Source organism: Helianthus annuus, chromosome 2, assembly GCF_002127325.2.
Source record: "Helianthus annuus cultivar XRQ/B chromosome 2, HanXRQr2.0-SUNRISE, whole genome shotgun sequence".
Lineage (NCBI taxonomy): Eukaryota > Viridiplantae > Streptophyta > Magnoliopsida > Asterales > Asteraceae > Helianthus > Helianthus annuus.
In genome coordinates, this window is record NC_035434.2 from 154,422,935 (window position 1) to 154,450,615 (window position 27,681).

The following is a 27,681-nucleotide window of genomic DNA, read 5'->3' on the forward strand; positions in this document are numbered from 1 at the left end:
ATTGGTATATATTTATAACATTTAAATAAACCAGTAGTTCAAAAGCAAACATCTTGAACCATGGCGCCAACATGGTACAAACACACAAAACTTTTATTTGTAGTTTTCCAAACAGAGATTCCTGCATTTGTTTTTTATTTTGCTGAGTGTACAACAATGACGAAATTACGTAGGGGATGACTGAGTACGAGTGCAAAAGCAGCAACATTTGAGAATGGCACATGGTACACACAAACAAAAATATAACATGTGTAACATACGTGTTTTCATTAACATGTGTTAAGTTCCCGATATACACGAAATATAACGTGTGTTAACATGTGCAGCCAGCAGGAGGATGGCATGTAAATGTGCAATATGATTAGCGGATCACGTATTGTAACACATTTATAGGTAGCTTGGGAATAAATAAAATGAAACGCCGTATTTATTCCTTCAATGGAAAAATGACTTTCCCTAGTAGTACCAGGGGATAGTTGGTGGCTCTTGTGTTAGTGGTTCATGTGTATAACGTGTGTTAACATGTACAGACAGCAGGAGGATGGCAGGTAACGTGAAATATGAATAGCGGACCATGTATGGTAACTCATGTATAGGTAACTTGGGAATAAATAAAATGAAACGCAGTAATTTTTCCTTCGATGGACAATGACTTCCAGGGGATATTTGGTGATTCATGTGTTACTGGTACGTGTGTATAAATTCTTAGGTGGTTCATGTGTTACTGCTACGTGTTGTTGAATCCAAAAAATATCATTTTTGTTTCTCTAAGGCTGAATGGATCGCACGATGGAAAAATGACTGCCCCCAATAGTTGGTCAGATACTAACATGTGTTAGTGTACATGTAAGGTCACATTTGTTTTCATTAACATGTGTTACGTTTATGTCAGCGTTTGTTTTCACATTTGTTTTCATTAACATCCGGAACATATGATATATAACGTTTGTTCACATGTCAGCATGCGTCAAAAACGGGTGACCCCAACACAAAACATTTTTGTTGGTGAGTTTACAACAAAAATGGATGCATAGAGCCCAATAGTAACACAAATATCCTTTTTTGCTTGTTGGTGAGTCTCATGGTGGACTAAGAAGGGATGGAACTTCCGTTGACGGTCTGTCTTTGCTGTTTATCTGCTAAATTTGTTGACTCGTCCTTTGCATGAAATTGGTAAGTCAACAGGAGTACCAATGACATTGTGATGACCCCATTTGAAGAGCACGGGACATTTATACGCAAATTCGTGTCCTATACGGGGTGTGCTCGGGTTGTGAACGAATTGCTTGGTAGTGAATTACAACACGTGTGGCCACCGAAACATAAGAATATATAGGTAAATGTATTAAAGATTAATGTACTGGTAAATTTGTCAAAAGTTAGATTGCCTAGAAGCAAGTTACTATATTACGTGAGATAACAAACGTGTGTTAAGGCCCTATTAACACCAATACTCATAGAATGGATGCATGTATGCCGAAACAAAAAAAGTTTCTTTTACACATAACATGTGTTAGAGATTAATGTACTGGTAAACTTGTAAAAAGCTACAGTGCCTACAAGCAAGTTACACACAAAATGGAGGCATAGAGCCCAAAAGCAACCCAACTATGCTGAGGTCGACTTCAAGGCAGAAGTTCGGGAGGCCAGAACATTTTTAACAACACGTCCTAGATAAAATAATAAGAGTCTCACATTACATATTACTAGTAACCAAGGTTAACACACGTTATATATCATTCTAACAGTGGCTTAACACAAGTTATACATGAACAGATGTCAGGTTACATCATGGTGTTCTGTTACAGCATGAACCACTAACACATGTTATAAATGAACGAAGAGTTCCTTCCCAAAAAAATGTGACCTATTGAATATCTTTTTTTAACACATGTCCCCGCATTAACCTCGCCTACATCCATCCAGCTTGTCGATTGAATATCTTTATTGGTCTGTTTCTGTAAAGCAACACACGTTATATATCATTCTAACAGGGGATTAACACATGTTATGGGTCTGTTTCTGTACTATAACGCACAAAAACAGTTACTATTCAGATCAAAAGCCCAAAACAAAGCAACCTAACCAACAAAAAACAGTTACTATTCATATCAAAAAGCACCAAACAAGGCAACCAAACCAACAAAAAAACAGTTACTGTTCAGATCAAAATCCCTAAACCACCAAACACATTTTTTTAACACAAAAATAACTAATCCATGGATCAAAATCAAACGAGTTTGAAACCAAAACAAGTAATCCATGAATCAAAATCAAATTTTATAAACACCAGAAGAATGAAAACCAAACTAAAATCAATAGTATTGAAATTTATTACCTATAAACGTCATTCTTTTTTTTTTTGAAACAATAATCAATGATATTGAAAAATAATTAATCTTTTGGCAACATTCTTAATTCTGGAAAAAATAAAACCAATTGTGAAGAACGAAAATCAAAGTAAATGACAATTAAAAATCAATACCAACTTATTACTGACAGGATCTTGGTTCTTCGATTCTTCGACAGTTTCTTGGTCCAAGTTTTCTATTGAAAATGAATATAACTGAAAGCATATTGAACCAAATTGGAAAATAGTAAATTACCAAGAGCAATTAGACCGAGAGGAGAGAGAGCACCGGATAAGAAGTCCGGTGAGTTTCGCTGGAGAAGGTGGTTGCTGGTGGTGGTTGTTTATTGAGGAGAGAGAGGGCCGGAGAAGAAGTCCGGTGAGTTTCGCCAGAGGAGGTGGTTGCTGGTGCTGGTTGTTTGTTTCTCCTGGAGAAGGTGGTTGCTGGTGGTGGTTGTTTCTCATGTTTGTTTGTCTTCAAGATTGGGGTAGAAGAAATGAGAAAGAGAAAGAGGTAAGAGAAAGATGAGGAGTGTTATGGTGATTTGATTGCACTGACAGTACTTCCAATTCAAAAGGTGATTCTTCACTGCTCAAAATGCCCTTATAATTGTACCAGCATGGAGTATTTTAATGTTTTAAATGCTAAAAGTTGTCTAAACAAATCATGACCCTTAATCTATTAAGATGAAACAAGATCAATGGACCACATAGAGTTTCCAAAGTTTTTTAAAAAAGATGGGGTTTCTTATAGAGCCCAACCCTATATATATATATATATATATATATATATATATATATATATATAGTTCACAAAGTACAATGAATAGTAACTTTATTTTTAAAATAATATATAGTTTTTTTATTATTTTTATTTAATATATTATAATAGTTTATTATTATATATACTTTTAATAACATATTTTTAATTTTTTTCCTTTTTTAAAACCATATATTTCCTTTATCATTTTTTAATAATTATTTTGTTCTTTATTTAGAACATATATTAACATATCAAACTAGGATTTTGACCCGCCGCGCGTTGCGGCGGCGTCGAAAGTTAAAGTAACTCGTATTTATACCGTATATTTGACCCGACTCTTTACTTAAAAAAATTGCATCGCCATCGAATGAAAACGTATTATATTTGACCCGACTTGATTTCAAATACAGTTTACGAACGTACACAAAATAAGTATAAAACGTATTATTTTTTACCAGACTCGCTTGAGAAAAAAAGTTTATGTCAAAACGTGAGTCCTTTACGTTGAAAAGTGAATTTTAAAACGACATGTAAAGTTGTAACAATATTTTAGACAACTGTGTAAAATCGTAAAAGTACTTTAGACATTAACATGGTAAGACATAGATAAAATATATATATATATATATATATATATTAATGTGTGATACTATGGTCTAAAGTCGTAGAAGCAATTCAAATAAAATGAGACGTTAAGTTATTAAGTAGAAAAAGTTGGCAGATCAAAGTTGTCAATTACCAAAAGTTAAAAGTGAATACTTAAGTTACCTAGTTTGAGTGAGTGAAATGAAAGAAGTAAAAGTATAGAGGTTAAAAGTAAAAGTATAGAAATTAGAATTGTAATATGTGAAAATTGAAAGGAGATAAATGTATAGGGACTAAGTGTGTATTTTTGTAAAAGTTGAGGACAGAAAGACAAAGGTCCTCCACCGACCTTTCTCTTTAAGATTATATTACCCGAGCCGCGCGTTGCAGCGGCAACGTCGCGTTTGCGACTTCGTTACACACGTTCGATGATGCCATCAACATGTGGTGCCCACATGTGACTTGGCACGTTTTTTTGACTTTGTTACACATGTTACGTTTACTGTGGTTAGTCAAAGATAAAAAAAAAAGAATGTCTTACACGTTATGCTTTAAATTCGTAAAGTAATTTAAACAAAATAATTGAAATGTTGGAGAAGACGAAGTGTGAAGTTTTTAAGTAGAAAAAATAGGGCTCAAAGTTGTCAATTACCAAAAGTTAGGGGTTAATGTGTTACTTACCAAAAGACGAATGTTAGATGTATTAAATCTCTAAAGTTGGATGTCTTGTATATTACGGTGTAAATTTGTTTTTTTTGTTTCTTTTTTTATTTTATTATTTCTTATTATATAACTATTGTTTTTTTTTTTTCAGTTTTTTACATCAAAACAATAATTTCTTATAGAGAATGGAAACCAGTTGTAATAATGCCATAGGTGATCTAAAATAAAAGAAAAATCAAAATAGATGGTTTGTATGCAAAAAGGAAATTTGTTGTCACGTGAGAAAGATATGGTTGGAACCACCGACCTTTTTCTTTCATATTATATAAATAACTTGATACTTCTTTAATAATTTACGTTTATAATTTTTTTCTAAACACTTAAGTATGTAGTTGTGCTTGATTTTTCCTTCGACATTTTCTTATAGAGAATGGAAACCAGTTGTAATAATGCCATAGGTGATCTAAAATAAAAGAAAAATCAAAATAGATGGTTTGTATGCAAAAAGGAAATTTGTTGTGACGTGAGAAAGATATGGTTGGAACCACCGACCTTTTTCTTTCATATTATATAAATAACTTGATACTTCTTTAATAATTTACGTTTATAATTTTTTTCTAAACACTTAAGTACGTAGTTGTGCTTGATTTTTCCTTCGACATTCCGTTATAAGTTTTGCTAAAAATGAAGTTGTACTCAAAATAAAATATTTATTTTGTATAATAAAATGGTACAATGATAAAATAAATCGTTCTAATGGTTTGACTTTCTAAACCACATGCTTTATTTTCAAATCACGTTTGTTTTACATTATCATTTGCTCGATTTCGCCGCAATGCGCGACGTAAAATAACAAAAGATTAAGTAAGATCGTATTTGTAAAGCGGATAAGTGTGAATTAAAAGACTATGTCGACATCAACCATAGCTCAGCCGGTTGCCGACTCGCCTTCTAAAGTTCAGGTGTTGGGTTCGAGTGTACATGTTTGGTGTTCTTTTGTTTAGCCGACTTACTTTGTTTCTCGCTATTTTCTTACTTATTGCAAAAAAGTTGGGTAGGGCCCGATTTTTAATTTCGTCAAGGGCCCAATTTTTTTAAATAGTGAAGAAGGCTCTTCTCTAATTCATAAACAATGCATTCAGTAAAATTAAGACCCTCAACTATTTTAGAGGAACACCTTACTACTACACATCTTGATTAGAGGTGCACAAAACTGGGTTTTTTTAATACCCGGATTCTGGTACACACCCGGGTACGGGTACATACCTGGGTACGGGTATGACCTGGTTTTGAATTTTCGGGTATTGCCAATACCCGGGTCGGATTCGGGTCCGAGTATTGGCTAGAAAATCCATACCCTTTGTACCTGGGTTCGGGTTTTCTATACTCGGGTATTAAAATACCTTATTTCCGGGTTCAAGTATAGGTATGGCTCGAGTATGAAAAAAACCCGGACATGGTATAAAAAACCCCGAAATTGCGTACATTCCCAACACTTGATATCAGGTATTCATAAAACCCGGTGCAGTTATTCCTAAAACCTGGGCACGGGTATTATTAAACCCGATTTGGGTATTGAAAAAACCCGGGTATAAAGCTGGTCCAAAAAAAAAATCCGGGCTCGAGTTCTTAGTTGGAATATCACACATGGTCCACACCCATAGAATAGGGTCGGGTTCAGGTTTTCAACTGGAATACCGTACCTGGTCCATACCCATAAGATAAGGTTGGGTTCAGGTTATCAATACCAGGTTTTTATAATACCCGAGTCTGGGTTCTTTTAGAGTATGGATCCGGATTCAAGTTTTGTTAGACCCCCTTGCAGTGGGGCACCATGTTTGGCAATTTTTCATCGATCGCGCCCCATAGCGCCCCGCACACCAAGACGGGCGGTAGTATAGGGGTCAAAATGGGTTGTGGCGCCATGCTCATAGCGGCGTGATGGTTTGTTTGTTTTTTGGTTTATACACATTTGGTCCCTGCAAATCGGAGAAGAAGACAGATGATGCGGTGTCTGGTTTGTTGTTTGCCGGAAAGTCGGCCGGAAATTCGGAGAAGAAGACAGGAGGCGTATTTGATTTTGAAAGTTTTTGGTTTATACACATTTGGTCCCTTCATTTTCTAAATTCTAAAATTAGTTTTTAAAAACATGGGAGTTAATGAAAACTTATTTTACTTGATCTTTTTTTATTAAATGTTATGGTTTTTAATTTGTAATAGTAAGAAATTAATTAAAAAAATTAAAATTAATTAATTGAGTAATAATGACGTAGGAGCTTTATGACTACGAGCTCAAGTGACATAACGCCCCATAAAGTCCTTCTGTAACGTGACACGACACGTGTCGTATAACGCCAATAAAGGGGCTTTATCACTGCGGATAAACTTAGTTTTGTAAGTTTTAATTAACTAGATGTAAGCCCCGCCGCGTTGCGGCTAGGGCTTACAAATTTAGGTGTAGCGTATACCAGGAATACCAACTTCGTCTTTGTTGTGATATGTGCTCCTTTCATGTCTACGTATTTCTTTTTTTCTTAAAAAAGTACCTCAAAGCATATATAATAATAAAAAAAGTTTGGGATTAATCTATCTTCTTTTAAGTATAGATTAACATGTTTTAATTACTATTTATTATACATCGAGTAAAAACTTAAATAAAATTATAATTTACTTTATAGTGGTTGGTGGTGTTTTTGACGGTGGCTGTGATGGTAATAAACAAAAGGTTTTACCAAAGTTAATTTTTTATTTGATAAAAGAGTTGTTGCTTACCTATATTATAAACATCCCTAGTTACCCACTATATTTATCTTTCCCCAAAACCTTCCTCTATTTTTAAACTCAACTTTTCCTTCAATATTTGATTTCATAAATGTTGTATAATATATCAAGTCTTCCAAGAATCTTTACATAAATCTCTTTTTATGAGGTTATACCTACATACATATATAATATGTATCTGTATATGTAACCTCTCAACTGTGTCTAAATTCTTGAAAGCTATTTCCAACCCCAACCATCTCAAAACCTCATCATCAGAGCACTTGAGCACCGACACCGCCTCGCCAGAAAACTGGTTGAGGGTTGTTGCCTCCTAGTACAACCCCCTCTCTCATTATGCACTCAACATCTCATTATTGCTGATTCGACGGTTCGGTTTTTAGATTTTTAATAACCGAAAATTTTGGTTCGGTTTTTGGATAACCATTTTCAATAACAAAAAATAATCGAACCGAACCCATATGTTATAATAGTATGTCAAATCCATATATTTTTATGTTTAAGTTGTTTAAGTGTTTAATCCATGATACTAAGAATTATTATTAATTTTATTCTTGATTGTCAAATATTTATAATAAGAACATAACATGTTTATGTATCATTAAAATGATTTATCCATTGTTTACAGAAAATAACTAAATTTAACATAAAAATTAAATGATTTTCAAAGTATTATAAAAGAAAACGTATTAATGAAAACATCATAATGGATTAGAAGGTTATGTTTATATGAACACTATTAATAAAAAAAACTAAATATATTAACTTAAATGTAAACATTTAAGAAACATTTTTAAACTTTGAATTATACTTTTAATTTTTGAATCTAACTTAATTTGTTTAATAAACCGAAAAACCGAATCGAACCGTTGTTAAAACCGTAATAACCGAAACCGAAAACACCGAACTCGAACGGTTTTCAAAAACCGAATTTCGGTTACGGTTTTGATTTTACCCAAAAACCAAACCGAACCGTGCACATCTCTAGCCACCACCCAAGAAAACCAATAAAAGGATAAATGGAAATAAGTTGTACAATATATCTAGCACAACTTACAAGTAATGATGTCTAAAATTTTTATAAATATAAATTAATTAATTAATAATTAATAGTATATAAATAAGTAGTCAATCTTAATGATAACGACTTTATTAAAATGAAAACGAAAAGAGTAAAGGGATAACCAAGGCACGCCGTTTGACATGTGATAACATCAGATCCTACGACCTTGACCCCACCATCTTCTTTACCCCACCCCCAAAACCCAGAAATCAAACCCTCAATCGAGTGAAAAACTGAAAACCCCCCTCGAGAAAATCTCCATTAATGGCAGCTTCCTAAAATCATATCAATTTTGAATCTGTCTTCTTCACACCGACCACTTCTGAGATGACTGTTTCTACATGTCACACTGTTTTTGTCCTAAAGCAAAAAGCAGAGAATATTACTCCCTTTATTGCGTAGGATTTATTCATTTTCCTTTTAATATAAAAATTAATTTATAATTATAATAATATTCCTAGATTGAATTTCACGCTTCTAAAGCTTCATCACTCTTACTCAGATTTCAAATCTTCTCACTTAAGCAAAGCTACACACGTATCCTTTTCAGGTTTTACTTTATATATTTTCAAATCTGCACACGTCGTTTGAGGTTTTGTTACATATTTTTTCTATTATCATACATATCTTCTTCACTCACTTGTCGAAACACGATCTGAAACCAACCGGCTAGAATTTGTTTCTTCATAAACCGTTTGAGGTTTTGTTTACATATCTCATCTTCTTGTAAACACTTTGTACGATCCGAAACCATCCAGCTAGAATTTGTTTCTTCATAAACTTGAAGGTGTTAAAACCTTTTAGTTTTTACAATAATATAGAGGAGAAACTATATTACATACACAATGATATTCAGCTGCCGTAGGTATTAGTGATGTTCACAAGCAATTAATTCACACGGGATTCATAATCAATTCCTTGGTAAAATCCTGAACAACCAACCGAGCTTTGTTTGCTAGTAAAATCCCTGAACAACCAACCGAGCTTACAACCACAATGGACGAGTCCGGGAGATCGAAATCATGGACGGAGGCGGTCGGGAGGCCGGAAACATGGGCGGAGGACATCGGAAGGTCGAAATCATGGACGGAGGAGCTTGCGAGTCTAGTGGAGGACACCGGAATACGATACACCGGCGAGGATCACACTAGCAGCAGCTTATCGACGCCTTCGTTTGAATTAAAGGCGGTTTTAGAAGGGGAAAAAGCGGAATCGGAGAGTTTTAGGGATCAGATGAAAGGTTTTGCTAAAGCTTGGGGGGAAATAGTGGTTGAATTAGGTAAAGGATGTAAGGATGTTGTGTTGCAGAGTGTGTTGACTGATGATAGTTATGTAGTGAAGAAAGTTAGAGGCCCTTGTAGAGTAGTTGTTGAAAAATTCAGTGTGTTGAATGAGTTTTTGCCCGAGGATCGTGATCCGGTGGTCGCGTGGCCGGTGATATTGTCCGTTATTCTCGTCACTCTGTCAGGTAGTTTATGTTTATGTTCATGTTCATGTTCATGTCATATAAATTTAGATGATAAATATTTAGATTGTTGCATTATTGATGCTATCAATGAAGTAGTGGACCCTGATTATTCTCAGCTTCATGGTGTTATATTGTTTACTTTAGAAGTACCAATTTCGACCCGTGTACCTGTAAACGGGTCAATTTGGATTGTCTTTTATGTCAAAACGGGTCAAGAGTAACCAACTGGGGTAGCCCAGTTGGCCACCGACACCCACCTCTTCCCAGAGGTACCAGGTTCGAGTCTTGGGAGTGGCATATGTTGCCCAGGGTAAGAACTCGGCAAGGGGAATTCACCGCGGAGCTAGCTTGGTCGGGTAGCAGCTCCCGGAGTGGGATCACTCCGGCGGTTGGGAGGACCGTGCACTACCCCCCCCCCCCCCCCCAAAAAAAAAAGGGTCAAGAGTAGAGCTGTAGAGGTGTACAAATCGTTTTTTACAAACAAAACCAGTTTTTTAACCGAACCGGTTTTTGAGTGGTAAAAAACCGTTTTTTTTTTCCAAACCGGTTTCCAAGGATCAAACCCCAAACCTATTAAACCGATTTGGTTCGGGTTATAAACCGGTTTCAAAGATCGAGAATACGAACTCGTATCCAAACCGTTGGGCCAAATCGGGTTGAAACCGTTTTTTTCTCGAACGGATCGGTTTTTTATTTCCGGTTTTTCAAACCGGTTTTTTTGTACATGTCTAGTCAACAGTCACCCAAACGCAGTGCCTATACAGCCACAATAATTAGTCTTGGTTCCATGCTGTTATATTGTTTTTACTGTAGATGTAGTAATTTTGACCCGTGTAGCTGTAAACGGGTCAATTTAGTTTTTTTTTTTTTTTTTTGTGTCAAACGGGTCAAGAGTCATGCAAAGCCGCAAAGGCAGTGTCTGTATATTGTATACAGCTACAACAGTTTGTTGCATATGGTATATGTCGATTTGGTTAATGGAATTATAAAATTATTGATATCGTAATAATATTGTTACATGTTGCAGTTTTATGTGTGAATATTAAACACGAAAATACACCCGTTCCACTTGTTCAACTACACGCTCCAAGCGCCACGCGTATATTACTTCCGGATGGTAGAAACATGTCGTATCACGAACAGGGCGTTTCTGCAGACAAAGCTAGATATACGTTAGTCGCCGCTCATAGCTTTCTGTCTTCTCGGCTCGCAGGTTCCGATGCTGGCTACAAAACTCTTCAACAAAATTAACATAATTGTTACGAACGTTGTACTAACTTGTGAACTTAACTTTTGTTTTACAGGAATACCAGGGATCAAACTGTCACTTTTGGAAGAATTCGGGGTTCGATTAGTAACTTATGATCTTCCCGGGTTTGGGGAAAGTGATCCGCATTCTAACCGGACTCTTCAATCATCAGCGATGGATCTTTTACACTTAACAGATGCGCTTAAAATCGATAAGTTTTGGATGGTTGGATATTCGAGTGGTGCTATTCATGCTTGGGCTGCCCTAAAGTACATACCACATAAAATTGCAGGTTAGATATTTGGACTACCACTTTTTAGTTAGAGTAAAATGCCGTTTTCGTCCCTGAGGTTTGGCCAGTTTTGCGACTTCCATCCAAAGGTTTGTTTTTCCGCATCTGGATCCAAAAGGTTTGAAATCTTGCCATTTTCATCCGACTCGTTAACTTCATCCATTTTTTTTTCTTTTAAGTCAGGGGCATTTTCGTCATTTTAGCTATTTGTTTTGTTTATTCATATCAAAATGGCAAGATTGAACGACGGAAATACCCCTGACTTGTCGTTAAAAAAACGGATGGAGTTAACGAGTCGGTTGAAAATGGCAAGATTTTAAACCTTTTGGATCCAAATGCGAAAAAACAAACCTTTGGACGAAAGTCGCAAAACTGGTCAAACGTCAAGGGCGAAAATGGTATTTTACTCTTTTAATTATGATAGTTTAGTGACGTTTATGGCAACGGAAGTGGTTACGAGTTGAGCAACTAAGTGATTTGGTTACTATGCTGAGCTTAAATCTGGGTGATTATATATCATTATATACAGGTGCAGTGATATTTGCTCCAATGGTTAATCCGTATGATCCGGTTTTGACGAAAGAAGAAAAGTTGGGAATTTGGGAAAAATGGACAAGAAAAAGGAAAGTTAATTACTTTTTAGCGCGTCAATTTCCGAGATTTTTGAGATACTTTTATCGTCGAACTTTCCTTTCGGGAAAACACGGACCTATTGATAAGTGGTTGTCCGTAACTCTTTCGGAGCAGGTGAGTTTTATTTCAAACTTCAATCATATTTCATTTTTGAGAATTTGATCTCATCCATGACAGCTTACGGTGACAACCTATGCGATCTAGTTTTCCTAGATAAAGTTGTATTTTTCGGTAACAATCTAGTTTTTTCTAAATAGAATACAATGCTATTTTCGTCCCTGAGGTTTGGCTAGTTTTGCGACTTTCGTTCAAAGGTTTGTTTTTCCACATCCAGATCCAAAAGGTTTGAAATCTTGCCATTTTCATCCGGCACGTTAAGTCATTAACTCCATCCATTTTTCTGAGTTAAGTAGGGTATTTCTGTCTTCTTTGTTAACTTAAAGGGCAATTCGGGTTTTTTTCAGGGGTAGTTGGTCTTTTTACATAAAGTGAATAAAGGCCCGAATTGCCCAAGTTAACAAAAAAAGACGGAAATACCCCTGAATTAACAGAGAAAATGAATGGAGTTAACGAACTGTATGAAAATGACAAGATTTAAAACCTTTTGGATCCAGATGCGGAAAACCAAACCTTGGGACGAAAGTCGCAAAACTGGCAAAACCTCATGGACGAAAATGGCATTTTACTCTTCTAAATAAAATAACTTAGGAGTGAATTTTGACCCGTTCCTCTTAAAGTCTTAATCTATTTTGTTATTTCACTTCTTTGCGTGTCGGAGATAAAAGATAATCCGAATCAACCCATACGCAATAAACGGGTCAGAAATCACAATCAGTTATATATTATTATATTAATAATCTTGCTTATTGCAGGATAAAGTTGTGACTGAAGATCCTATATTTAAAAAATTCTGGCAAAGGGATGTAGAGGAATCAATCCGACAAGGAAACGTGAAACCATTTGTCGAGGAAACCGTTCTACAAGTGTCAAACTGGCCGTTTAGTATAACAGATCTACAAGTGCAAAAGAAATGTCCCGAAAAAGGCTTGTTTCACTGGTTCAACTTCATGTCTGACGAACCAGAATGCGAGTTGGTCGGGTTTCTTGAACCAATTCACATATGGCAGGTTTGTAATTTCATCGCAACTCATGTTCGTTGCGGTTTTGGGAAGTTGGTAATAAATTAATAACTGTTTGTGTGAAATTGTATTGGTGAACAGGGAATGGAGGATTTGGTGGTGCCACCTGTCGTGACCGATTACGTGGCACGTGTACTACCGAATGCTGTTGTTCATAAAGTTCCGAATCAAGGCCACTTTTCGTATTTTTACTTTTGTGATGAATGTCATAGAGAGATTTTGTCAACCCTGTTTGGAGAACCTCAAGGTCCTCTTGAAGTCCTTGATCAAGAAGTTATAAAAGAAGAAGAAGATGGTGATGGTCAAAGTCAAACTACTTCAATACTTCCTAACTAAACTCTCAGCCATACTGGCTTTGACTTTGACTTTGACTTTGACTTTTGACCTTTTCCACATAAAGAAAGTTTTTGATTTCAAAGTATATACCTCACTGGTTGTCTGTTGACCTCAATAGTTGAGTCCTTGCTCCTATGAAAAGGTTTCTTGTTTTGCAACAACACATGTTTTCATTTATAGTTTTGTTGTTATAACATTAAGGTTGAAACTCTAATTTTACTAGAGTCATGTTTGTTTGTTTGTTTGGGTTGAAAAGGGTGTTGTTTATGGATTCATTAATGGTTATCAAGTGTTTATGATGGTTATTGATCCTAGTTTTAGGTGATTCTAAGTGTGTATATATTTATAAAAAACTAAATCAATAAAACAAGACTTTGATCTAAAAATCTACTTTTCAACAAGAAAAACAAGATTAAGATGTCATAACATATGTTCACAACTCTGGTTTTCACTTGCTGTCAATAGCAGGTCAACCCTGTTGAAGACACTGTTTGGAGGTCTTAACCATTCTATTTTGGCAAGATTTTTGGTCAGAAGCTACCGGATATAGTAATGGATATTTGGTAATTTTTATAGATTTTTCTAAAGTTTGATGTGGCTTTTACGGGTGTTTTGTTCATAAAATAGTTGTTGACAGCAACAGATCCGCTACTTGCAGAGGTTTTCTTTTTTTTTTTTTTTTTTTTTTTTTGTGGCGGCTAGAGAAGACAACAGACTTTCGTAAGCGATGGTGTACGGAAGTATGGATAATGGCAACAGTAGGGGTTATTGCAGAGTGGAAGGCGCAACATGTCGGTTACAATGCCTGTTGCATCGGCATGTAGGTTGTTTCGGTAAACGGTGATGTATGGCGGTATTCGCCCATATAGAAACGTTCCAATTTTTTATTGGATTGTATTATTAGACTGGGTTTAGAGCAAACGTTATGGGGCGGCATGTGAGGGGCGGTATGCCTCTTCGCGCCGGCATAGCGCCGGCACACCGCCACGGAGGGCGCCATCGATGGAAAAAATGGAGGAGGCGCGATGGTGATGGCGCCGTTACTCTTGTTCCTTTCCAAAATTCCACCAATTAGAAACAAGCAATTTTTTTTTATATTAATTAATAAAGTTGAAAATTATTAAATAGGTAATGATGGGTAGGGACTTTATGACTACGGGCTCTAGTGATATAACGCCCCATAAAGCCCCCGTGTGACGTGGCACGACACGTGTCGCATAACGCCCCACAAGGGGCTTTATGACTACACATGGCCTTATTAGTACGAGCCACGGACTCGGTAAAAAATAATAATTAACCTTTTGTAGATTATTTCCTATAGATTTATGACGCAACTGTCAATTAATTAGGGTCTTCTTATTTTTCGTCATAAATGTGTAGGAAACGATATCATTTTCCCTTATTTTTTTGTTTTGTAGGTTATTTCCGATAGATTTGTTACGCAACTGTCAATTAATGAGGGTTTTCTTATTTTTCGTCATGGATGCATCTAAAATTTGTAACAAATTCTTAGAAAATTTTTTTTTGTAGGAAATTCGTCATAAAAGTGTAGTAATCTGTGACGAAAAAAACTGTGTAGGAAATTTCTGTAGGAAATTGTTCCTTTTTCTAGTAGTGTGTAACATAACCTATTTAGGAGCGATCAATTTTAACCAATTGTATACTCGAATCCACCTATTTAGCTAGAAAAAAAAAATCCAAAACAACTCATTTATTTACCACGAAGTGTAACATGAGCAACAAGTGAACATAAACTCCAGACCTAAATGGACACACAGTTACTCCCATTCCATGAATCATTTCAAGAAACACTAAACTTATAATGGTACACAGATCAATAATAGAATCAAGGTATAACCAAAATTTATGTTGTCTGTTTTCTTTCTGGATTAAAAATGGCCTTGTTGGAGATAACTAGAAAGCCGAGCCGGTGTTGCTACTCTTCCTCAACATCATCTCTTTCGCCTCGCTGATTTTGGAAGCGAGATAATGACTGCCGCCAGCGTCTGGGTGGTTTGCAAGCATCACCCTTCTATGTGCTTCCTTTATCTTATCAAGCGCACTGCTTTCCCTAAACAACAGCAACAAACCATTTCATCATATAAAAGTATAATAATATATATACACACACTTACCCTTCTCTGTGCTTCCTTAAAATGATTAGAAACTTACATTCGTAATTAGGGGTGTTAAATGGGCCGCTTATGGAGGGGTGGGTCGAACCTCACACAAACACGAGCACGACTCGTTTAACCCGAGTTTTATTTTTTTTATTGTTTTGCTTATTGATACTCCAAAATCACTAGTTATAACAAAAAATACGAATGCATATAACATAATTATGTTTAAGCTACAAAACATTTGTCTCTTAAATCGTGGCGTAAGGCCAGTTTCAGGTTGAACCCGTGAACCCATTTAGCTGAACGGGTCGGGTTTGGGTCAACCCAACACGGGTTGACCCGTTTATGTTATATTATATTTTTTACAATACGTTTTTGTCATAAATTAAATTGTGTGTTTTTTATGCCATATTTATAACTTAAAAGAGAAACTGGCATAAGATTTTATAATTTAAATGTAATTGTATAAAATACATTTGTGTTTTGTTTTAGTAAATTTTAATATATTCTCAAATAAAAATAAAAAAATTCGGATAGAACGCTCGTGTTCGGGTCAACCCGTGAATATTTGAGTCGTGTTCGGGTTCATCTGTATGACACGATTTTCGCGTTTGGTTTCGTCTAAAATTTTCGGGTTCGGGCCGGGTTGAACCCCCAACCCGCGAACACGACCCGTTTAGCACCCCTCCATAAAATACTAAAACTGTTAAGTTCATAAAACATGTTAAACAGGCCAACCCTAGAACCCGCCAGGTTGATCTGGACACAACCCCAGTTGGCTAAACATGTTCACGGGTTTCGACCCGATTAACCAGTTTAGACTAAACCAAACTATGAATTTCATGTTAGATTCATGTCGTGCCAGAGATCCAACCCCTACGGTCATGATCACATTAAACAAAACACCAAAGCCAACAAATAGCACTAATAACTTTACTCACGCAACCAAATACCCCTAATTCAAATGAACGAAAAGTGAGCAACAGCCATAATGATTTTTGTAGTATGCACCTGACTCCAAGAATAAGGGCGGCTTCTCTTCTAGTCATCTGAGGTTGAAAACCGCCTTGATAAAATTTGCGAAAGGCGGGTGCAGCTGGTCTAGCCTTGAATGCATTCCAAGCTAGGATGCTATACCGACCTGCATAAGCAGCACCAGCAACTGCAAGTCCTACAACGAGCGGAGTTGCCTGTTGATGGTTTTAGACTTTAGTGTCATACTCTATATTCATAAATTGGTATTAAAAGTAGGGCTGCAAATGAACTAAACATTTGCGGGAAGTTCGTTTGTGTTCGTTCATTTATTTATTAAACAAACGAACACGAACAAGAAATTACGTTCGTTTAGTTAAATGAATGAACATGAACAGAGACCACGCTCGTTCATTTATGTTCGCGAACGTTTGGTAACGTGTTCGTTTGTGTTCGATAGTTCATTAGTGTTTTTAGTTTTTATATTTTATTTAAAACTTCAAAATTCCAACAAATAAAATATTTAATAAGAGTCAATGTATTATATATTTTGTTCATGAACGCTTGTTTGTGTTCGTTTGTTTCCATTTGTGTTCATTAACATTAGTTTGTGTTCATCAACGTTCGTTTCTGTTCGTTTCCTAAATATAACAAACAAACACAAACGAACATGAACAAGTTCATTTCCTTTAACAAACGAACACAAACATAAAATCCTGTTTGGTACGTGTTCATAAAAAGTTCGTGAGCACATATATCTCTAACAAACGAACACGAACAACGTATTGTTTGTGTTCGTTTGGCTCGTTTGCAGCCATAATTACAAGTACTAAAATCAAACAAAACACACAACTTCATTTGTTGCAACGACTAATCTTGTTCTCATTATGATTGTTGAACATTGCACTACTCGATTTGAAAGGCACGGTAAATGACTAAAACAGTGTGGAATAATCTTGATCACCTTGTTGCATCTAATGGCGTTCACGGTCCATACAACCAATGTGTAACAAGTCCCATACCTAGCTTTCAGCCCGTAACACCGGTTAAGTGGGTTGGCCAGACCGGCTGGTTTTGACGGATTGAACTTATTTTTTAATTATCTTTTAAAATCGTTAGTTTGCATTATCAATAATAAATGTACATAGCTTCATAAATAAAAATAATAATAGCCTAAAAACTAGGGCTATAAACGAACCGAGGCATCGTACATGTTCATACGTTAAGCTTTTTACAAACAAAATCCTATAAACATGATTGATTGGTAAACAGTTATCATTCCTTAATATGTTCATATTCATCTGAAGAAAATTTTAATACCCAAACTTATTTTTTTATTTTTTATTTTTTTTGTGTGCAAAAAGCAGTGAAATTATTCAACACGTATTATAAACATAAACTATCTTATTTTCGCCACTAAGAACCCTAATATCACAAATTGAATTGTATACGCACAAACAGAACCAAAAGCTATAATTAACAATCACAACAAACATTAACACGGGTAAATAAATCATCTAAAAAGGATTGAGGACTAACCATTTAAGATCTTAAACGGGAATCTCGGAACTTGAACGAATCGAATGGTTGAAAGTATATAGCTTGTGTTTTATCGTCGAAAGTTTTCGGGGAGATGGTAGATTAAAGATCTTGCAATTGCAATGGTTACGTGAAATTAGGGTTTGATTGAAGAAGGTGATTTGGGGGTTTTAAATCGGGGACGCCGACTTTATTTCTTGTTGTCCAAGTTGGTAAGATGTTTCTCGCTACTTCAAAATATCCCAATTTGGAAACACCTTTTTATTTTTAATAATCACTTAAGGGCATGTTTGGGTAAACTTATTGAAACAACTTATTGACTTATTGGTTTCTTGGAAAAGTCAGGATTTTATGACTTATTGACTTATTGGTTTTTCTCTCTCACATACACCCTCTTTGCCAAACATCATTTTAGAGCTTATGACTTTCAAAAAGCCAATAAGTCAATAAGTTGTTTCAAAAAGCTTACCCAAACATGCCCTAATTATTAGTTTGCATCGAGTATAAATAAATATTTATTTTAACGGTGGATAGAAAAATTTAGAGAAAATTACTTTTTGAGTCATTGTGTTTTAGACGTTTTAACCACTTGAGTCCAAAATCAAAATGTTTAACGTCCTGAGTCCCTAAACACTATTTTCATAACCCTTTGAGTCCAAATTTTAACTCCATCCATCAAGTATGTTAACTACGGGGGCAATTTAGTCATTTACACACAAAGTACAAGTGTTATATGCACAGGAGTACAAGAAACAAGTCTTTAATGCATCAATATTTTAATATTATATAAAAAACAGTTATACATTCATTACACACAATTTTCACATAATGCACCACCTCTCTCTCTAGACAACCTACCAGCACCGCACCATCACCATCCCCACCACCGCACCACCACCATCCCCTCCCCCTTTGAAACCCACTAATAGCCGCACCAACCAAATCGCCGATGAATAAAGTTTTCCAATCCAAATGCTAACCTTCTAATCATTAAACAACTATAACAATTTTAAAAAGTATAAAAGTTCAATTATGGAAAACAACATATTGATCAAATAAACTTTAATAATGCTCTGCATGTAAAATGATTTCTCTTATTTTGAGTGTTAAAATAAGCTAATTTTACACCCTTGAAATACATAACCCGCTTTAACAAGTCCGGCCGCAATGGTAATGGTGGTAGCGTGTTGCAAGCGACGTTAGAGTTTGGCTCTGATGGTGACGCCGGTGGTTAACTCGCCGGTGGTTGTCCGGGTGGTTTTGTGTCTATTTATATTCATATTTATGTTTTTTAAATACAAGGGCATTCTAGTCTTTTCATTAAAAACTAACAGACTTGGTGGGTGGAGTTAAAAATTTGGACTCAATGGGTTATCAAAATAGCGTTTAGGGACCCAGGGCGTTAAACATTTTGATTTTGGACTAAAGTGGTTAAAACTCCCAAAACATAAGGACTCAGAAAGTTTTTTTCTCAAAAAGTTATTAAACAAACTAGCAAGGTGCTAGACAGCTAGGCACCACAATTACAAAGGAAATTGAAGATGACAAGTTGTCTAATGGTTAGTAACTTGGTTTCTCTCCTTGAGGTTCCATGTTCAACTTCCACTAGCATCACTTTGCAGGACATTGGTGGTGGCAATGAAGTTTAGAACTAGGCCTCTCTGGAGGTCGCCAGTTCGAAACCGAGCCGTACCGGATTTTACCGTAGTGGGTCTTCGGGTGAGTGGGTTTCTCCGGAGCTGGTGGCTTGGTGGCTCGGGTAATGCATCAAACTTTGGTCGTTATGGAGGAGGGGATGCATTTGCTCGATTGAGGGCATCCCAAGATATTTATCCGGTGATTTAGTTAGCCGTTCAAAAAAAAGACCATCTCCAATACAGGATGAAAATTCTTGTAAATTTTTTTGCCACATCATCTCCTTATTCACTCTCTTTCATCTTTCTATTTCTTCAATTAAAACATCACCACTCACAAAGCTCATTCTCTCTCTACAAATGCATGTACTTAGCCAAGAACATTTCTACCCTCTCTTTACTCTTTCTTTTTCTAAATCATCATCCATGTCTCAAATGCATTGTATTGGGTTTAGTCTTATACACCATAACAAAACCTGCTCCAAGTTTCTCATGTCAAGGCCATTTCCTTAGATTGATTTTTCACCCAAAGCTTACACAAAAATGTCGACTATGGGGGTTAATCCTAACCATTTCCACCTCTTTATAAGCAAAATGAAAATTGATTTAAATTTTATAATGACCAACGTATGACCGTTACCTCGATCAAATATAGCAATTAGAGTTTTTTTTCCTGTTATGGGTAAAAGTATTTACTAAAATGGTGTTGCTTCAAAAATATTTACTAAAATAGTGTTTTTGAAAAAACTTGTTTTTCTCACTCCTAATCTTATTGGATAAATTATATTTTGATAGAATAAAACTTCTTTAATATTTTAAAAAGTAGGCTTTCTTTTTTATTAAATCAACACATATTTTTTAACATTTCTTCTATTCTTTTACTAAATAAACGTATTTATTATTATTATTATTATTATTATTATTATTATTATTATTATTATTATTATTATTATTATTATTATTATTATTATTATTATTATTATTATTATTATTATTCATCTTGGTCTCAGGAACACGATGTTTGCTACATTATTAAGAAAACGAGATATGTAAAAATTAAGAAATAATACATACAAACACTACATCAAAATGTGAAACCCACATTATTTATATATACTCTAATTTGAAACATTTTTATGCAATAGAGTTTGTACCACATGTTTCATTTGTTGTACCACTTTAGAAGGGCTTCATTGCTTTTTAGGAATGACAATGGGCCACTTGTACCATGTGTTTCATTTGTTGTACCACTATAGAAGGGCTTAATGCTTTTTAGGAATGACAATGGGCGGGGCTTGGGCCGGGTATTGGTAACCCCAAGTCCGTACCGGTTGTAATTCTTTGTCCCATACCCGGCCGGCTACCCGTCGGGTATTTGTCGGGTAATTACCCGTCGGTTATCGGGCATACCCACGGGTATCAGGTATACCCGTTAATTTCTTAAAAATACCCGTTGAGACAAATGTGCAATTTTTACTTTGACGTTTATATCATTTACTATTTTAATGACTATAACAAGATTATGACAGAAGATTTTTTTGGGTAAAGGGTATAACAGAAGATTATGGTATTGTGTCTGACCTCAAACATTATGCTTGTGTGGTTGATTTACTTTTGCGTGCATGGGAAGAAGCTTACATGTTTATTAGAGAAATGCCTATAAAATCAGATTGATCAATATGAATGGATAATGCCGGGTATTATACACTTTTGTGTAATTTTTATGCTAATAATGGTAAATGGGATGAAGTTGCAAAGTTGAAAATGACAATGAGAGAAAAAGGGGTTATAGTTGATCTTGGGTAGGGCTATTCATTTTTATCCAAAACCCGAAACCCGACCCGAATTCAAAGCCACCCGAACCCGAATTAGTGAATACCCGAAAAACCCGAATCCGAGAAACCCGAACCCGACCAACCCGAACTTTAAATGGTTCGGTTATCGGGTCACTTTTTCCAGGCCAAAAACCCGAACAACCCAACCCGAAAAACCCGAAACACGAAACCCGAAAAAAAACCCGAACATTTATTGTTTTTTTCTTATAAAAGTGTTTAGATTTTGAGTCTTTAATAGATGGAACACTAAGTTTTAGGTTTTTTAAATATTATAATAGCATATTGTCAATTAATCTTTGAACTTTGATAATATTTATAAAGTAACAATATGAATTTTGATGATATTTCGTAAAAAAAAAATTATTTTCATTTTACATCTAAACCCGAAAACCGAATAACCCGACCCGAACTAACCCGAACCCGAATAACCCAAACCCGACTAACCCGAACTTTAAATGGGTTGGTTATCGGGTCAATTTTTCCCAGAGAAAAACCCGAACAACCCGACCCGAAAAACCCGAAACCCGAAGAAAAAACCCGATGAACACCCCTAATCTTGGGTGTGGTTGGGTGGAAGTGAAGGGAAGCATTCATGCATTTCTTACTGCTGATAAGAACCATCCTTAAGGAAAAGAAATAAATTCAATTTTGAATGGCTTTTATGAAAAGATGGAAGAAATCACGTAATTTGATCATTTAAAAGCAGATGCTTTGTGTGGCCGTAGGCAAAGACTGGTCGTTGGATTTGGGCTTTTAAATACGGCTCTAGGTGTGCCTATATGACTAACAAAAAATCTTTATATATGGTTGGTGGTGGTTTTAATTTTTACGGTTGTGGTGTTGACGAATGCGATGTTGTGGTGGCTATTGTTGTGATGATTTTGGTGGTTGTGGTCTACCATCGAAAAAACATTTAACATGGTTACATATATCTAAAATCTGTGAAGTTGCATGGGAACCGACAACCACATACACATGTTTAGAAACAAAACGTATACAAACCTTGATTCTCGAACGTATGGGTATGGTCAAGGGTAAATGGACAATGATGGTTTATGGTGCAATAATCTGTACTCAAAGCGGATTTACTATCTTAATGATTGTGCTTAGTAAATATACTTTATAGATCACCCTAATCTAACTTGCCGGAAAAAGGATCTGTTAATATATTTTAACACCGCCACATTGACTCGGTTTCGCAACACATCTTCAAGCCCCCACCGCATCGCGGCGGGGTGCGCTTCTAATTGGTATATAATATGTAAAAGATAATAAATATATTCATGTAAAACTATCTTTAAGAGAATGACATCGCATTTTTTTATATCACTTGCAATTTTTTATGCTTTGATAAATTCACTGTGTATATACCCTAGATTATTTCAATTTTTCACAACTTTTTTTATATACATATATGCATTACTTTCTTATTCGCTTTCTGAATTTATTTGATGTGTTTTCTCAAATCTGTATTAACATGGGTTGATTGAATAGAAATTATAAATAAATATAATCATCACATTTTGAATTCAATGGATTGAGAAAATAGTAACTTATCAATAGCAAGAACAGTGTTTGCGACATCATTAGATATGAAAAAACTATTTGTAATAATTTTACTTTGGATCATGCTAATTACACACGGCCAAAATAATTTTCACACCCCTAAGCGTCGCGCTATGGCCAAAGCGTGGCGTTTAGGGCGACAAAAGTTGATACGAGGTTTCGAATGACTGACTGACTGATAGACTGACAGACATAAAGGTGATACGAGGTTTCAGTCGCCCCGTGAACCCTAAGCGTCGCGCTTTGGCCATAGCGCGGCGCTTCGACCCCAAATGCTGCCTTTAAATCCCTGGCCAGACTCGACATTCATAATTCGGATTGTTTTTTGTCGATCTTCTTTGCTCTATTAGTTACATTTTTTGAAAAAACGATGTCGTTGTTCAGTAACTATCTTTTCGGTCAATATTCTCGTCCTGATTCTTACGAGGGGACCGCTATTTCTGACTCGTTTGAGAAACCGGTGTCGTCCAACTTGAGGGAGACGGAGGTTGTATCTGGCATTCGTTATCGTGATAACACGGTGCAGCTGGATTTGAATACCCCTGTGGAGGACCCTTACGCACAACAAGGTTATTCGAATTTCGGTTACGGTGGCGACTATAGCTTTGTACAGCAGGGAGTGTTATCCAAACGACAGTTACGGTTGTCAACAAGGCTTACAAGGTTATTCGAATTTCGGTTACGGTGGCGAGCAAAGCTTTGTACAGCAGGAGTGTTATCCAAACCAGAGTTATGGTTGTGAACAGAGCTTTGAACATCAAGTCTATTCGAACCTCGGTGACGATGGTGAGCCGGAGGATGTGTCTGTTGACGAGGAAGGTTGTTACCCGGTTACATTTTCATTTGATACAACGCAGACCTTTTCGTCACGTAAAGAGTTGGTGCGTTGGGTACAAGACACGACAAAAGACAATGGTTACCTCATTGTGACTAAGAGGTCGAATAAAAGAGGAGAGAATTACAAGATTTGGTTTCAATGTAGTTTTAGTGGGGAGCATAAGAGTGTAGCTACACAGAGGAAAACGGGTAGCAAGAAAATAGGCTGTCCGTTCGAGATGATCGGGTTTTCGGAATCACCCGGAAGTGTTTGGAGGATCGAGGTGACGAAGGCGAAGCATAACCACACTCCTATTGAAAACTTCGAGGGTCACGCGTATGCGAGAAGGCTTTCTTCGGAGGACAAAAAACTGCTTAAGGAGTTGGCAGAGCAAGATATTCCCAACCAAAGTATCTGGCGAACGCTGACAAAAAACAATCCGGCTAGAAAGCTTATTCCGAAAGATATACACAACGCTGTTCAGAAGATCAACGCCGAAAAAAATGTCGGTAAGTCTCCGATGCAAAAACTTGAAAACATTCTTATCGAAAAAAATTACACTTATTACATGCGCACGAATGAGATATCGAACGAAGTTGAAGACGTCTTCTTTGTTCACGAAAAATCATTCACTATGTGGTGTGCCTTCCCGCATGTGCTAATGATTGACGCCACATAAAAAACGAACATGTACAACCTGCCATTTGTTCAGGTCGTAGGCATGACGTCGACAAACAAATCGTTTACGGCTGCTTGTGCGGTAATTTCCGCTGAGAAGTCAGAGAACTACCTATGAGTGTTGCAGAGGATCAAGTCTATGCTGGCAGGATGTATGGAACCGCACGTGATTTTAACAGACAGGGATTTTGCGCTAATGAACGCGTGTGAACAAGTTTTTCCAAAAGCGCATAAGTATCTTTGTCGGTTCCATATTCAACAAAATATTAATAAGAACAGCAAGAAGAAATTCTCTGACAAGGAGTGGAAAGAATTCGTACGTACATTTTGGACATTGTGCGAGTCTACGACCGAGGAAATATACAGGTATAACTTGGAAAACCTTGAAGCACAGCTGAAAGAAGCTGACCGTGAACGTGAGTATTTCTTACATAATTATGTTCAAATTTTATATAATAACAAAAACTGACTATTTACGTTTTTTAATTTTAGAGGTTTTTGATTATTTGAAGAAATCCTGGTTGGATCCGTATCGTGAAAATTTGTATCTTGCTGGATTAACCAAACTATCAACTTTCACCAGACTACGACCAACAGGGTTGAGAGTGATGGACCGTTCTATGACCCGAAAAGTCAGTCGAAGTAGTTCATCTTTACATACGAAGGCGGAATCAACGTAAGTAAAGTAACAACAGCTAATTCTTTCAATTCCTTGTGTTTGTATTGCTTTCTGATAAAATTTCAGCAGAGTTTCGGCACCTTAGCACATACATACACTATTACACATTATGAACCGCTCAACCCTATTTATAGTGATCATGGGTCGCTTATGTGACAGTCCAATAAGCGATCCGGCACCTTGTCACATAAGCGATCCTCTCTTATGTCCTAAAAGCGGTCCTAGACTAAACCATGACACAAAAGCGGTTCTACATCATTACATTGACACATAAGCGGTCCTAAGTCTATATCACTCAATATTTACACTTTGACCCCCTATAGACCAATCTCGACTTCAGACTTTTTGTAGACGCAGTCAACAGACATTCCGTGCATCAACAGAGAGCATGCATGCAACATTAAAAAGTCACTTTCCAAGTCATCGCAACACACTGGATAAACTTGTACTGTATGTTGATCATGTTGTTGATAAACAATACGCCGAGATTAGAAGTAGCTTTGAAACAAGCCTCCGAAAAGTGATGACGCACCACAAGAATCAGCCCATGCTTGCATATATTCTCAGAAAGGTTTCAATATATGCGATTGAGCTTTTGAGTATGGAACTAAAACGTAAGGAAGACGGGTTGAGAGCCTACGGTGCAAGCTGTGGTTGCCAACTTTTTACCAACTGTGGTTTGCCATGTGCCTGTCGTTTGGAAAAGTTGGAAAATAAAGGTAATTAATATTTTTGACCTTTCTCGTTATGATTTTGCCACCTAATTTGTTTTCATCCACAGGTCAGCAAATCCGGATCACACACATAGACGTGTTTTGGAAGAAGCTTGACTTCAAGCCTGCAAGGAATAACATAGAGGATATCGATGTAGACGTGGAATTTGAAAAATTGAAAAAACAGATCGATCCAACACCCCCTCAAGTGAAAATGAGCTTCTTTGAAAAGTTTCAGCAAATCCTCAATCCAGGGAACAGTAACAAAAAACCTCCTGCTGTTCTGAAGAAAACTCGTGGTCGCCCAACAGAAGTCAGTTCTTGTCTGTTGACCAAAGCCAAAGCGCCCCGCTTTGGCCATAGCGAGGCGCTTTGGATGTGCAAAAAGACAACAGCCGTATTCGAATAGACCCACCCTTTTACTTTTTACTAAATAAACATATACTTCTAATATTATATTTTATCTTTAATGAATAACATATGTTAAGTTCGGTTTAAAAAAAACATCTGATCGAAACAACTGTTTGCCACACCTTTAGGATTAAGAAGATATCTAAAAATAGTTTTAATAATTTCACTTTATATAATCTCAGGTAGGATTAGATCAAGTTCAAAAAACTTTTTTTTATCAAAAAATAGTTTATCCAATAAGATTAGGAACGAAAAAAAAAAAGATTTTTTCAAAAACATTTTGGTTTGAAAATAAAAGACAAATACAAAACAAATGAAAAACACCAAATTGGTAAATACTTTTTAAGTAACACCATTTTGGTAAATATTTTTTCCACCAACACTAGTTTGGGAAAAAACTCATAGCAATTACTTAAAAATATAAATAAACCTTAAACTTGTATGGTTCCTCCATTGCTTTAAATTGGTTTTGATTGCAGCTCTATTTGATTTACCATGATACATGTTTTATATTCAAGAACACATTAAGAATTTCAGATCCAATGTTTATGCGTTTTATTTCCGTTACTATATTCGTGTTTGGATTTGATCCAAACATGATGTGGTGGTTCATAGTGATTGTTGGTGTTAATGTGGCGGTGATGAAGAAGAATTTGAAGAATAGTTGAAGAACTTGAAAAGTTGAAAGTAATTTGAGATAAGTTTTTGGGTAAGATATTGAACTCAAGGTTTTTTGGGACATGTTCGTAAGTTGAAGTCCACGTGAGGTGGCACGGTTAAGGTACACTAGTGGTAGAAGCGTACGCCTCACGCGTTGACACGAGTTTGGCACAATGAATTTCAAATCCAGTGCAAAAGCCAACACAAAAGTTTAGAAAGTTAAAAGAATGTTTATAATGAGTATAAACATTGGTATTTATGAATTAGTCTGGGAGAAATGTTTTGGTATGCAAAGTTTTGATAAAGAAAACATATTAGAAGGGGTAAAGCGAAAAATGCTATTTATGTGACAAGCTCCATGAATATGAATTGTAAGTTATGTAATGTGTTAAATAAAAATGAAGAGTTGTAATAGTTGGTATCAATAAATATACATCAAATAAAGAGATTTGAGAAATTTAAATGTTTTTTTTTTTCAAAGTAAAGCATTGCAAGTTTTTTTAAAATATAGACACACCAACTTAGATTGTTTATTTTTAGTTAGAGTTTTAGCGTGAGTGGTAGTGAGTAGTTTATTACTTGTTTTTAAAATATAGACATACCAACTTAGATTGTTTATTTTTAATAGGGGAGCTATAGACTAGTTTAGTACTTATTTTATTTATATGTTTTAGAGTGAATTAAACTAATGTAAATGATTCGAAGTCTTCCGACTTGTGTGATGTGAAAACCAAA

The 27,681-nt window shown here is 35.9% G+C and overlaps 2 protein-coding genes across 2 annotated transcripts; one reads left to right on the top strand and one right to left on the bottom strand.

The window, feature by feature from the left end:
• The first annotated feature begins 8,418 nt into the window (after positions 1-8,418).
• On the top strand, positions 8,419-13,560 carry LOC110924539. Its single transcript, XM_022168542.2, has 6 exons — positions 8,419-9,673; positions 10,701-10,886; positions 10,978-11,214; positions 11,744-11,961; positions 12,720-12,974; positions 13,068-13,560. Exons 1-6 carry the CDS (start codon positions 9,202-9,204, stop codon positions 13,320-13,322), a joined length of 1,623 nt encoding a protein of 540 aa, XP_022024234.1. The 5' UTR covers positions 8,419-9,201; the 3' UTR covers positions 13,323-13,560.
• A 1,455-nt stretch (positions 13,561-15,015) lies between these two features.
• LOC110924544 (mitochondrial import inner membrane translocase subunit TIM14-3) lies at positions 15,016-18,195 on the bottom strand. The gene is made up of 3 exons (XM_022168545.2): positions 17,954-18,195; positions 16,454-16,632; positions 15,016-15,393 (listed from the first exon to the last, which is right to left on the bottom strand). The coding sequence occupies exons 1-3, from the start codon at positions 17,954-17,956 to the stop codon at positions 15,237-15,239; spliced, it is 339 nt and encodes a 112-aa protein (XP_022024237.1). The 5' UTR covers positions 17,957-18,195; the 3' UTR covers positions 15,016-15,236.
• Between the last annotated feature and the right edge of the window lie 9,486 nt (positions 18,196-27,681).